Source organism: Pipistrellus hanaki (assembly GCF_964339955.1).
Source record: "Pipistrellus hanaki genome assembly, chromosome: 7".
Lineage (NCBI taxonomy): Eukaryota > Metazoa > Chordata > Mammalia > Chiroptera > Vespertilionidae > Pipistrellus > Pipistrellus hanaki.
This window is the reverse complement of record NC_140509.1, coordinates 6,646,286-6,660,534: the sequence shown is the minus strand read 5'-3', so window position 1 is coordinate 6,660,534 and position 14,249 is coordinate 6,646,286. Positions and strand designations below refer to the sequence as shown.

Genomic DNA, 14,249 nt, shown 5'->3' with positions numbered 1-14,249 from the left:
AAATCGCGGGCCGAATGGTTTACTGAACAGTCATAAACTGACAATGTCATAAACTGACAGCGGAGTGCAGTGATGACAGCGCGGTGCGGGCCACATTGCAAGGCCTGGCGGGCTGGATTTGGCCCGCGGGCCTTGTGTTTGACACATGTGGATTAGGGGGCTCCATGATGGATCATTCTGCAGAGGGAGACCCAGGCCACCGGCCGGGGCCTGTGGTGGGTGGGTGGGGCCTCCCTCTGCAGAGCAATCAATTGCGGGGCTCTGGGACTGCAAGAGGGCTCAGGCTGGGCTGGAGGAGAGGGGTGTGTGTGTGTGTGCTCACGTGCGCGCGCGCGCGCACACACACACACACACACACACACACACACTGCGAATTTCATGGACCGGGTCTCTAGTTAACAATAAGGTACAATAAGTGCTTATGTGTACAAAATAGTCCCAGTTTTCCAAAGACTTTTTTCACTCGGTATTACTTATTGGAAAAAGAATACTAGAGTCTGTGTATTTTAAGTATATATATACAATATATATATTGTACAGTTGAGCCTTGAACAACGGGGAGTTAAGCAATGGACCCCCATGCATTAAAAAGTTTGCTTTGTTAAATCATAGCCAAAAGTTTTCCTAAAAGGAAAAGTTTATTGAGCCACATGCTAGCCAGAAATAGGCCTGGGTCCTGGAGCATGGCGAAGACAGCATGTCCACCCTTCTGGGATCAGTGGCTCTTTTAGACAAACAGTTTAGGGGGAAGAAAGATGTAACTTGTTTTGAAAGAATTTAGTTATAGGTAAAGGGCTAGTTCTGGGATAGGTGTCTAGGTACGAAGTAAGAAGTGTTTATTCTTTAAGATTGGTTGTGTGCAACAGTCTGGAAAGATCATGCATTGCATAAGCAGGATGCAGTGGCACTTGGTGGTCAGCTGTGAGGCTGTTTGCTCCGAATGTTAATTGAAAGTTTCAGCATACATTCAGGAATGTTATCAATCTTTGTTGGTTTTGTCCTGCATTCGTTAAAGAGATTAACCTCTCATCTTTTCCTTTCACCCTCCAGCCTGCTATTTAATTTAGGACACCTCAAAAAAAAAATTTCTTGCCCAACTGGTGTGGCTCAGTAGTTGAGCATCAACCTATGAACCAGGAGGTCACTGGTTCGATTCCTGGTCAGGCCTCATGCCCGGGTTGCAGGCTTGATCCCCAGTAGGAGGCATGCAGGAGGCAGCCGATCCATGATTCTCTCTTATCGTGGATGTTTCTACCTCTCTCTCCCTCTCTCTTCCTCTCTGAAATCAATAAAAATATATATATATATTTTAAAAATTTTCTTGACAGCTTACCACTTTTGACTTTCCCAAAACTTAACTACTAATAGTCTACTGTTGACCAGAAGCCTTACCAATAACATACAGTTGATTAACACATATCTTGTATGTTATATTTTATGTACTATATTCTTACAGAAAAGTAAGTTAGAGAAAAGAAAATGTTATTAAAATCATTAGGAAGAGAAAAAAAATCCTCAAGTAAGTGGAACCACACAGTTAAAACCTATGGCAACTGTATATGTAAAAACTTTTTCAGGTAAAATATTTTTTCACGATTTGATGGCTATTTTTGATGTGTTTACCTCTTACCATGCTCATTCATGGGTCAGTGATTTGTGCAGGATTATGATAATACCTATTAAGATTTTGAGTTTAAGCACTGGTGCAAACAGACTTTGAATCCTGGCTTTATCATCAGCTGTGTTACCTTGGGCGAGTCATTTGATTTTGTTATTTTTTCATGCATGAGTTATTGGGATTAAGTGTCATGTTAAAGCTGTTGGCATTATGCTAAATAAATATTGGCTACTGTGATTACAATAATTATTTTCATTTGAGGTTCAGATTTGAATTTTAATAGTTTATATTTTAGGATCTTTTTTAAAAAGATTTTTTTCATTGAGTTTTTAGAGAAGGAAGAAGGGATAGGGAGAGAAACATTAATCAAGAGTGAAACGTTGCCGAAACCGGTTTGGCTCAATGGATAAGAGCATCGGCTTGGGGACTGAAAGGTCCCGGGTTCGATTCCGGTCAAGGGCATGTACCTTGGTTGCGGACATATCCCCAGTAAGGGGTGTGCAAGAGGCAGCTGGTCGATGTTTCTCTCTCATCAACGTTTCTAGCTCTCTATCGCTCTCCCTTTCTCTCTGTTAAAAATCAATAAAATATACCAAAAAATAAATTATTAAAAAAAAAAAAAAAAAAATAAAGAGTGAGACGTTGATCAGCAGTCTTCTGTGCACACCCTACTGTGGATTGAGCCCTCAGCCTGGGGATGTGAACTGAACCAGCAACCTTTCCTTGCACAGGATGATGCCAGCCAACTGAGTTACACTAGCCAGGGTTGAGGAACTTCCTGATCTTCAAATTGAAAGTATCAGTTATTAGGCTTCCTTTGAAAGGAAGTATCATAGGCTTCCTTTAAAAAGGAAAACTCAAGAAGGGGGAAATGGATAGTGTTTGATGAGCATAGCAATTGTTTTGTGTGTGTTTTTCCAAAATGAAAAGGTTATAGAAATTTTACCCAACAATGTGAATACAGTTAATACTCCTGATTAAGAGGGAAATTTTCTGTATGTTTACCACAATTTTTAAAAATTTTAAAGGGAGACTGAAGATTTTTCCCCTCACCTAGGTTAAACTAATATCCACCGTATGCTATGTAGCAAATTAGTATGGCTCTTGATGACACTCTTCATTTAAAACTGACAAGTGTTAGGGGAAGAATTAGATGCCAATCCAGGCTAGGGAAGAAGGGATTGTTTTCTATCATATGGGATTTTAGTACATTAATTGTGGAAATCAGAAATGGGGACTTGGCTCTGCATTTATGCTATCTGAAGAATTTATTTAAACTTATTTTAAGTTAGTCAACTTTTATATGTATAGTTTCTTTAAAAAAGAAAAAAGTTTCTACCAAAGTCGCTTAAGTAATTGTCTCTACAGTACAAACTGTACAAGAGAGATTTTTCATTCTGGTATGGTATCTTATATGAGCATTAGTTTATTTTTGCTGAATGTCAGGATTCTTACTTGGTTTTCTTTTCTTTTCAGTCAGTACTGCGCCCCAGCCTAAACCAGTAAGTATAAGGTGTTTCTATATTCTGATCTATGGGGCAGGGATTCTTCTGTTATGCACAGTGACAGTTTGTTTAGAATTTGAAAAACAAAGGAAGAAATATTCCTGCACTTTTATAATTTTCTCCAGTAAATTCCATGCATCTTTGGCAAGTTGATACTAGTGAGGTATCTATAAATTGGAGTGTGTCTGAAAGTATACCAGCCCCATAGCCTGCTCAGAGGACCAAGATTTGTTGTTAATTTTGTTTTTATTTGATTTGATAAAAGTATATACTTTATTGAAGTTAATGAAAAATGTCAGGGAAAGAGTGACATTTGATTAGGAAGTAATTAAAGTTAACAGTTATCTCCAACTAGAGGTAATGGATTAGCCACCTGAAGGCTTTATCTGTTTGTAATCTCCGCCCAGGCTGACAAAATGTCAAAGAATAAGAAGAAGAAATTGAAGAAGAAGCAGAAGCGCCAGGCAGAATTACTAGAGAAGCGAATGCAGGAAATTGAGGAAATGGAGAAAGAGTCGGGCCCTGGGCAAAAAAGACCAAACAAGCAAGAAGAATCAGAAAGTCCTGTTGAAAGACCCTTGAAAGAGAACCCACCTAATAAAATGACCCAAGAAAAACTTGGTATAAATAGAGCGTCACAAAAATTACTTTATAGCAAAGTTTAACATTATCATTGTTATATGTAATGATTTCATGCATACAGCACATCTTTGGGGGTGTCCTTATACAGTAAGGACAGAATAAGAATACAGAGTTTGTCATAAATGTTAGGCAGGTGATATTCGAATGTAATTTCTAACTTTTCTCAGAAAATGCAACATAGACTTCATTTAGCAGTTGGGTAAGGATTAGAAGATCTTTGTCCTTCTATAAGTAGGTTTTAGTTGTTCGATTGTGTTTTTATGTGTAAATATTTTAATCTCATAGAGAATTTTTTCTGTTCTTTCACTCCTACGCATACATATACATCCTTTTTTGTCTGTTTGTTCCTTAGAAGAGTCAAGTACCGTTGACCAGGATCATACACTTGTGGAACATGGTGTAGAGGGTGGTACAGCAGAAATTAATTGCAATGGAGTAATTGAAATCGTTAATTATACTGAGGACAGTAATAACGAAACACTGAGGCTTAAAAACGACCTACATAACGCTAATGACGCTGATGTTCAAAATTTGAAGCAGGAAACTAGTTTCCTAAGCTCCCAAAATGGAGACAGCAGCACATCTCAAGAAACAGACTCTGGTACACCTGTAACCTCTGAGGTGTCAGATACTGTGTTGTCTCAGTCTTTATCAAATGTAGACCAGTCACTCAGTGAACAGGACATCAGCCAACTTCAAGAAAGTATTCGGGCAGAGATACCTTGTGAAGATGAACAAGACCAAGAACGTAATGGACCACTGGACAGCAAAGGTACCTATGCAGACATGTTTCCCCAACACTTCTTCCCCGCATACGTAGTCATGAATTTCTAAACTAAAACTACCCTGGTTTTTGTTAATGAAGCTTTACAGCAGGTGTCCCAAGTAATCTTAAAGGTGTAAGTGTATAGGTAACTGGATTTTATTGGCTGTGTAATGGCTGCACAGTCAAGAAGGTAAAGGTTTTAAGTCTGGAAACTCAAGGTGTTGCTATCCTCCTTCTGTCTTAGAAAGGTTATTGTAAGTTGCCAATTGGGGGCCTGGGTGTATTACCTCAGAGTTTTACTAACATTGAACAGTCTTATTGATGATGCCTATTGTCTATAGGAAAATCTACTGCTGGGAATTTTCTTGTTAATCCCCTCGAGCCAAAGAATGCAGAGAAGCTCCAAGTGAAGATTGCTGATCTTGGGAATGCCTGTTGGGTGGTAAGTTAAACTAGTCTCAGTGCTTTGTTTTAAAGCATCAAGTAATGAATGAGATTTGAATGTAGTTCTGCTAACAGAAGAAAACATCTTCAATTCTATACCCAGACTGCCAGTTAACATTTTAGTGACTATTTTTTCACTTCTTAATAGGAAAGTTCAAATATATTATTAAAGTAGAGAGAATGATATAATGAAACAATCCTGCCCAGTTAGGCATTTATTAACAGATCACCCTGTGAGGTTATTTTCGGTCACTGGACTTGTCAGATTTAGTATGGAATCCCTTTTTATCCACATTATGGGGTTTTCAAATAGCTTGATTTTTAAGGGAGGAGTCTCTCTACTCCATTTGGCAATTTTTTAATCTCCACACATCAGTACTTACCTTCATGTCACTAATAAGTAACTTGACTATATTGCTCCCAATTCTTTTTTTTTTTTTTTTCAATTCTTCCTCCTGAAAAGCAGGACTAAGTTACCACCACTGCACCCATCCCCAGTCTTCTTAATGTAATATGATTTTTGGCTAGGTATTTATTCTGTGTTTATATTATTAGGACTCTTGAGCTGAACTGAGCATGTACTGTGTTAGGATTCCTTTTCTGCCTAGCACTGTTTCATGCTTAGACGTCTTTGTACACTTACCGCTTAATTCAGCCCCACATTTTCGCCCATAAAAAGATACCTTGGTATTCTTTCACCTTTCCCCCTAAAATCTCTGTCCTGGAACCTGGAGTCTTCTGTCGGTGTTCATCCTTTGGATTGCCCTTTCGGCCTGCTGCATTTCTGCCATTTGGGATCCTTTACTGTCATCTTGGGAATTGTAGTTTACTCTCCCTTTTTCTGTCTCTGGTCTTTCTTGGTTTTGTTCCTGCTTCAGTTTTTTTAGTACATACAACTTCAGTAGCTTCCTAAGAAAGGGTGTGTGAGATTGAGCAGGCAGAGGGGAGCCTTGTGTGTCTGATAATGTTTTTATTCTGCTTTTACAGGCAGTTGGGCATCAAGTTCTAGGTTGAAAGTCATTTTCCCTCAGTGTGCTTATAATTGCTCCATTCTTGTCTTTTGGTTTTCTATCTTGTTGCTGCTAAAGATCAATGCCATTCCGATTCCTGACCCTGTGTATGAAGCCTGCCGCAGGGAAGTCTGTGGGCTGTCACTTCACAGCATGTGCCTCACTGGCTCTGTTTCCATCCATTGTGCTGTGGACTCAAGAGTGAAATTCCAATTCCTTGGTTTTATTTTCTTATTTATTTATTTATTTTTAAATTCTCCTTGGTCTCTGTTCTCTAGCTCTGAGGTTGCATTATTCAAATGTTAGACCTCCTATGCAGGTGCGCTCATTTTGGACATTTCTCTCCTATTTTCTATTGTTTTCTTTTCTGGAAGATTTTTTTTTCCCAGTGGGAGGGGCTAGCAGTTTATTGTCCAACACTCTCAGAGGGAGGGTGGCCAGGGGGCACTCCGTCTACATCTCCTCTCTGCATTTGGTTAAATCAACCACTTCTCTTCCCAAACCCCCAGGCTGTATAAGATAGACAAGCTCCACCCGCTCCCCCACCTCCAGGAGGGGCTCAGGCAGCTGGTGGGCTTGGGGTCAAGTTTAAGCATTCAGTTCTTCCTCCCAGCCTACAGTGTGCCCAGGCCATGGAGCGGATCCAGCCTCGGGGCTTCTCAGAAACCTTAAGGTGAGCCCCTGCCCCTTCCCTGACCATCACAAACCAGTCCTCAACCCTACAGCCTGCGAGGAGGCCTCTGACCCCGGGTATGGAGTGATGGGGCATTTTTCTTATGTACATAAAAACTGGGACATAGGAGAGGCCTGCTAACCCCGTCCCAGGTCCTGGCTGTGGCAGTGGTGGGGAGGAGGGTGGGGGTGTCCTAAGGGCATTATAAAAAGCTAAAACCATTCAAAACTTCTTGGGGAAAAGTGCTCCTAGCTTCTTGCTTCCCCAAGTTATTAACCTCCCCAAAGCCCGGCAGAGAGTTGAGAGTGGGGGTCCATTAGCACCATGCAATGTTGGGGTGCCCCTGCAGCCTGACCGACCCCGGGCAGGGGCCCTTCAAAGCTGGGGTGCCACTTCTAAAGCTTCTTTACCCGTGACGGGGACCCCTGCCGGGCACAGGGGAGGGAAGAAGGCTTGGCCGAAGTCCAGGCGGGGTCTCAGCTGGGACCCCAAAGGACCCTCCCGGGTCATGACTGGAAGAATCTTCGTATCACAAACTGGCCCAACAGAACCAGAGCCAGAACTACCAGCACGTTCTGGATGGGGCTGTCGCCCAGGTCCAGGGCTGCCACCTGCCAGGAGACGGGGTGAGGGAGAGTGGTCAGAGGGGCTGGCTGTGGGTACAGGCACCAGGGACTGGGGGGGGAGGGGTGTCGGGGGCAGCCCAGCAGCTCAGGAGGCTGCCAGCGCTGGGCACTCACCCAGCCGCCCCGCTGCGCGATCCAGCGGGCGATGCAGTGGTGCAGGATGAAGTCGGCCACGGAGCAGGTCACCTGGCCCAGGAGGCCGGTCAGGCCTCGTTGGTAGATGTAGAGGGCCAGGCGGTAGCCGAAGCCCAGGAGAACCATCACCTAGCCCCAGGTGATGCCGCTCTAAATAGGCTGGATGCAGTCTTGGTGTCAGCTGCAGGTGCTGCAACTTGGTGAAACTCCGAGTCGTAGCTCTGGTTGATGGGGTCCCCGATAATGGGGAGCTGCCGACCCACCTGCCCCACGGAGTTGGCAGGCTCTGGGGACAAGCCGCCCCCTCAGCTTCCTGCTCCTGCTGATGGCGGTAAAAAACCTCCTCTGTGTCCCGGCTACCTGCTCCTCCCATGCCTGGGAGGGCTGGGTCCTTGCCAGACGCCATTTTTCAAGTTCCAGGAGAGAGCAGTGTTAGCCCAGACCCCGGCCTAGGCCAGGGATGGCTTGTGGGGCCGAGACTAGAGATCCTGAGGGGCTGCTTCAGGGTTCGCTGCCTGGGCTTGGCCTCCAGGAGTGGCTGTCAGTGAATGCCTAGTGCCCAGGTGCGGTCTCCGGTCCCAGTGCGGCCCTCGGCACCCAAAAGGCTTCGGGGAGCGTGGAGGAGCCGGCAGCTCTTCTGGAAGATTTTTAACTTGTTCTCAAGGAGCCTTATTATCTAAGTTTTTTGGTTCTCTAACTTACAGAGGATATTGATCATTTTCCCAATTTTGACATTTTATTCCTATAAAAAGTTACCTTCTTTCTGTTGTGGACCATATGAATGGAGTAACTAGAAAGCCTTTGGGAGCTCTGCCAGGGTGGATCTTGCTGACTGTTATTCACTGTAGAATGATCTTTCTGGGCTAGTGGTCGGCAAACACATTACTCAGCAGAGCCAAATATCAACAGTACAACGTTTGAAATTTCTTTTGAGAGTCAAATTATTTTAAATTAAACTTCTAATTCCACTTCTTCAAACTAGACTCGCCCAGGCTGTGGTATTTTGTGGAAGAGCCACACTCAAGGGGCCAAAGAGCCACATGTGGCTCGTGAGCTGCAGTTTGCCAACCACTGGTCTGGGCTCTTTCCCCCCCCCCTTCCCTCCCCCAATTACAGTTGGCATACAAGATTATATTAGTTTCAGGTGTACAACAATAGTGATTGGGCATTTATATAACTTACGAAGTGATCACCCTGATAAGTCTAGTACCCACCTGGCACCATACATAGTTATTACAATATTATCGACTGTATTCCCTATGCTGAACTTTACATCCTGTGAGTGTTTTTATAACTGGCAGTTTGTACATTTGTCAGGCCATTTCTTTTCATCCTCAGATGTCAGGATCTCTGGATCTTTCCTCTTTAATTGGTCGTATTTCACTTGGTCTTCCTAAGATCTACCCAGAGAGTAAATGCCTGGCTGCTAGCATTCTAGGAGCTGAGTTAAGCAAACAACGGCCACCATACAATTACAGACATTTGATTTCCCTGCTTGAGAATGGTCCTCTCCCCTCAGCTGTGTGGAGCCTCTCCAAGCCCCTGTTTGCCCATTCCTGAGAAAACCTCCAGGTGGTCTGTGTGCTCTAAGGGCTGTTAGACTTTATCAAGCCCTGTGTTCTGGAGCGCTGTTTCTTTAAAAGGGGTTTTAAAGAAGTATTCTTGTATTGAATCCCATCTTCATCCATACTTCAAAGATCCTCTTAATGTATTATATGCAATTTGCTTGTATTTTGTTGAGGATCTACGTTCAGAGTTATTGGCCTGTAATTTCTTTGTGTTGTCCTGGTCATGTTTTGGTAACAAGGTAATATTGGCCTTGTAACATGAGGTAGGAAGCCTTCTCTCCCCTTCAGTTTTGTGGAAGAGTTTGAGAATGGTAGATATTAAACCTTTGAATGTTGGTGGAATTCACTATATGCCATGTTGTCCTTAATTTTGGGGGGAGATTTTTTTATTGCTGTTTAAATTCCTTATTAGTGGTTGGTCTTTCAGATTTTCTATTCATAATTCAGTCTAGGAAGGTTGTATGATCTAAGAATTTATCCATTTCTTCTAGATTGTTCATTTAGTGGAATATAGTTTTTCATGATCCTTTGTATTACTCTCATATTCATTGTAACGTTTCTTTTATTTTTTTATTTTATTTTTTTGAATATTTTTAATGAGTCTAGCTAAGAGAACCAGCTCTTAATTTCATTTATATTTTCTTTTTCTTTTTAATATATTTTATTGATTTTTTACAGAGAGGAAGAGAGAGGGATAGAGAGCTAGAAACATCGATGAGAGAGAAACATCAACCAGCTGCCTCTTGCACACCCCCTACCAGGGATGTGCCCGCAGCCAATGTACATGCCCTTGACCAGAATCGAACCTGGGACCTTTCAGTTCGCAGACCGACACTCTACCACTGAGCCAAACCAGTTTCGGCTTCATTTATATTTTCTATTGTCTTTTTAATTTCTATTTGATTTATTTCTTCAATAATTTTCATTATTTTCTTCTACTGACTTTATTCCTTTAGATATAAGGTTAGAATATTTATTTGAGATTTTTATTTCTTGAGCTAGACATGTATGTATAGGTATACTTCATTTTATTGAGCTTCACAAATGTTATGTTTTACAAATTGAAGACAAGACATGTCATCTTTAAAAAGGTTACAACTTGCTTTATTGTGGTCTGGAATCAAACCCACACCATATTCACAGTATGCCTGTATTTCTGTAAACTTCCTTTCCATCGCAGCATATTCCATAGATTTTAGTACATCATATTTTCATTTGTCTCCATGTTTTTTTGTGATTTCTCCTTTGATTCTTTTGTTGCCCCAAAGTTGTTGAATAGAATATTGTTTAATCTCCACATATTTGTGATTTTTTTTAGCTTCTTATTAATTTTAGTTTCATACCATTGTATTCAGAAACGATACTTACCGTATTTTTCGGACCATAAGACTCACTTTTTTTCCCCCAGAAGTGGGGGGGGAAAGTCCCTGCATCTTATGGTCCAAATAAAGCCTACACAAATACTTTAAAAAAAAAGTTTTGTTACTTGCCCGGCTCTGTGTGGTCTCTGTGTGCTTGCCCGGCTCTGTGTGCTTGCTGCAGCCACTGTCCATTCCTCCGTGCCCAGAGTGTCTGCCCCGCTCTGTAAACCCCGAGTGGTAGAGGAGTTCCCATGTATGGTAGTCAGCCTCCATGCCCTCGCTGCAGCCATATCTCCATGTCAGCCCAGGTGCGGTGTACGGTAACTGCGTAATCCAAACCGTAATCATCGCCTGTACCCCTTGCTGGCCCGTACTCCGTGCCCGGAAGAATGCCGCGTCTATTCCCCCAATCATTCCTCTCCGCCCTCTGTTGCCGTGCTTGACTACTGGGTAGGCGTACTGTAGATCTCAGCAGAACCTTTACCATAAATCTTCAACTTTATTCTAATTTATTACTGAAGTCTCTCGTTATTGTGTTTTACAGTACATTTTGTCTTTTGCTGACTGTATTTGTTAATAATGGTTCTAAATGGTTCTAAATGCTGCTGTTTACTTTACAGGATTGATTACATGTGTTTATGACTGTGATGTTGGGTTTTAATGCACATAAAATATTTTAGGACACTATTTGTTTCAGAATCTTTTTTTCTTCATTTCCCTTCTCTAAAAACTGGTGCGTCTTACGGTCCGAAAAATACGGTAATAAGATGTCAGTCTTGAATTTATTAAAACTTGTTTATGTTTCTGTTTGGGAATGTTCTGTGTGTGTGTTCTGTCCATTTGATTTGATGTACCATTTGCTAGTAAGGTCAGTGTTTTTCACTGACTTGCTGTCTGATGCTCTGCCATTGGTGGAAGGGGGTGTTGAAGTCTCTACCTCCATTGCAGCGGTCGCCAGCCTTTCGGACCTCACACACCACTGGTTGGCAACCACTGCTCTATTGTGTTTGTCACTTTCCCTTTTTTAGGTCTGTTAATAATTGCTTTATATATTTTAGTGTCCCTGAGTTTGGTGCATATAAGTAAATGTTGTCCTTTTATTGGATTGTCTCCTGTATCATTATGTAATGTGCATTTTTTTTAATCTCATTACTTTTTTGTGGCTTGAAATCTAATTTGATATAATTGTGGCTATACCCGCTTTCTTTTGGATGCCATTTGCTTGGAATGTCACTTTTCACCCCTTTGCTTTGAGCCTTTGTTTATCTTTGGAACTGAGATGAGTCTTCTGAAAAGACAGCCTATAGTTGGGTCTTGATTTTTAATCCATCAAGTTACTGTGTGCCTTTTGAATGGTGAGTTCAGTCTATTTACATTTAAGGTGATTAATGATATTTGAGAACTTACTGATAAATTATTTATTATGCTATGTGTTCATTACCAAATTTAAGTAGCTATTGTTATTTTTAATGCTTTCTTTCCCCTTTAACCTTTATGCTCTAAGTCAGTATTCCCAACGTGGGGCACACAGCGGGGCAATTAGAGGATAAGTTGGTGGTGGTTTTGTTTTTTTTAATATATATTTATTTATTTCAGAGAGGAAGGGAAGGGAGAGAAATAGAAACATCAATCATTGATTGGCTGCCTTCTGCACACCCCAACACCTATTGGGGATTGAGCCCGCAAACCAAGCATGTGTCCTTTACCGGAATCAACTCAGGACCCTTCAAACCAGCAAGGACGAGAATGAGTTATGAACAGTGAATGTTTTGCATTTTTTATGGTTCTGGGGTCCTCAGATACAGTAAATAAATATATATTGTGACATTTATGCATTTCAATTCTCTATTATGTTTTGAAACTTTATTTGCTGTTTTCTCATATCACTTCATGTTATTATTTTTTTGACAATTTCTTAGTGATTTCTTTCTCAGTACTTCACCTGTCCTTTCGTTCTTTTTTTCTCTGTCATGGATGCCATGCTCTTTGGAAGCTTGTTTAGAATGAGTTAATGGCATTTTAGGCTTCCTCCTCGTGAATAGTTCACTTTTTGAATAATAAGAATTCTGTCACAGAGGGGGCATCAGGTTTTAGAGATGCTTAGGAGGGCATGGCCAAAAAAGGGTTGGGAACCACTGCCCTAAGTGCTTTATACTGTATTTTGTAATGGAGTTGCAGTTTTTTTGCTTCTGTCACCTTACTTAATGTTTGTGTGCCTTTGCCATTTTGTTTCCAAAAGGGCTCCTTTCAGCATTTCTTGTCCGACAAGTCTTACGGTGATGAATTCCCTCAGCTTTCGTTTTGTCTTGGAAAGCATTTCTCCTTCATATCTGAAGGATAACTTTACTCCATAAATTATTCCTGCCTGGCAGTTTGTTGTTGTTTTCATCCTCACCATAAAATTTGTTTTGTTTTGTTTTGTTTTTAATTGATTTGAGAGAAAGAGACAGAAACATCACTGTGAGAGAAAAACATCAATCAGTTGTCCCAGGCAGGAATGGAACCTGCAAGCTTTTTGGTGTACTGGGACAGCACTACAATCAATTTGAGCCACCTGGCCAGGGCTTGGCTGACAGTTTTAATCTTTTAGTTTTTTCTACATGTCCTTCCACTCAGCCTGAGGGGTTCCTTGACAGTTTAAGATCATGTGTCTTAGAGAATGTCTCTTTGTATTGAGATAATTAGGTCGTCTTTGACCTTCCTTATGTCCAACTCATCCAGGTTTGGGAACTTCTCATCTATTACTTTAAGTAGGCTCTCTGTCCCCTTCTCCATCACTTCTCCTTTTTGGGATACCCATTATTCTTATGTTGCCCTTTCTGATGGAGTGGGGTAGTTCTCATAGAGTTGCGTGTCTTTTTTAAATCTTAGTTCTCTCTGTTCTTCCCCCTGCATCAAGAGTTTCGAGCGTCGGCCTGCGGACTGAAGGGTTCAATTCCAGTCAGAGGCATGTACCTTAGTTACAGGCACATCCCCAATAGGGGGCATGCAGGAGGCAGGTGATCCATGTTTCTAGCTCTCCATCCCTCTCCCTCTCTGTAAAAAAAAATCAATAAAATACATATTTTTTAAAGAGTTTCAATATCTTTTTACAGCACTCCTTTTGTTCAGTAATTTTATTCTTGAGCTCATTGGACTGCCTTTCTGAGTTTTCTTGTATCTTGTTGAATTTTGTTTTATGACAGCTGTTTTGAATTTTGTGTCATTTAGATTAGTCTTCCATGACTCTTAGTTTGGTTGCTGGGGGGAAAAAAAAAAACATTTTATTTTTGTTTTACTATGTTACTGTGATTATCCATGGTGCTTGATTCCTCTGCTGGCGCATTTGAAGTAGTGAACACTTCCTTGCTTAGGTACAACTTTGTTTAATTTGAACAATTCAACAAGTTGGTAAGAGGCCTCTTGTTTTCCAATAGGTGGCACTATAGCACAAGTTTTTGGTTTCTCTTACTCTGGGCACATTTGACAGCTAGCATTTTCTTTCTTTTTTTTTTTTTATTGTTGAAAGTATTACATATGCCTCCTCCCTACCCCACCCCACCATCGACCCCTTCTAGCCAGCCCAACAGTTAGTATTTCTACCCTCCACAGCTGCTGCCAGAGACTCACAGGTGCTCTCTTTGTAGTGCTTGCGCCTCCGGGGTCACTGGTGCCTTCCAGTGTTGCTGCAGCCCCCGTTTTCGCTGGAGTCACCAGATGATATGTGCCTCACTGTGTCCAGCGTTGTCTGGGTCTCGGATGCCGCCACCATGGCAGGGGAGCCAGGCTCACAGGCACTGCTCTAGCCAGGGGACGGAGCCAGAGTTGCTTGTGCCAGTGTTGCTGCCATTCTTTCTTTCCCCTGCTGGTCCTCCAATTCTACCTTTCCTTGCATTCCAATCCACCTGCCTCAGATTACAGA

At 41.8% G+C, this 14,249-nt stretch overlaps 1 protein-coding gene and 1 pseudogene across 3 annotated transcripts in view; one reads left to right on the top strand and one right to left on the bottom strand.

The window, feature by feature from the left end:
• SRPK1 (SRSF protein kinase 1) overlaps positions 1-14,249 on the top strand; it is a 77,192-nt gene that overhangs the window by 50,280 nt on the left and 12,663 nt on the right. For both annotated transcript variants that reach the window (XM_084890592.1, XM_084890593.1), the window contains exons 9-12: positions 3,095-3,120; positions 3,531-3,744; positions 4,118-4,537; positions 4,873-4,973. In XM_084890592.1, the coding sequence (XP_084746718.1) occupies positions 3,095-3,120; positions 3,531-3,744; positions 4,118-4,537; positions 4,873-4,973 (761 nt within the window). The remainder of the gene's footprint in view (positions 1-3,094; positions 3,121-3,530; positions 3,745-4,117; positions 4,538-4,872; positions 4,974-14,249) is intronic.
• Positions 6,755-7,825, bottom strand: LOC311625676 (bcl-2 homologous antagonist/killer-like; annotated as a pseudogene). The gene is made up of 2 exons (XR_014797062.1): positions 7,399-7,825; positions 6,755-7,269 (listed from the first exon to the last, which is right to left on the bottom strand). The product of XR_014797062.1 is annotated as a bcl-2 homologous antagonist/killer-like (transcript).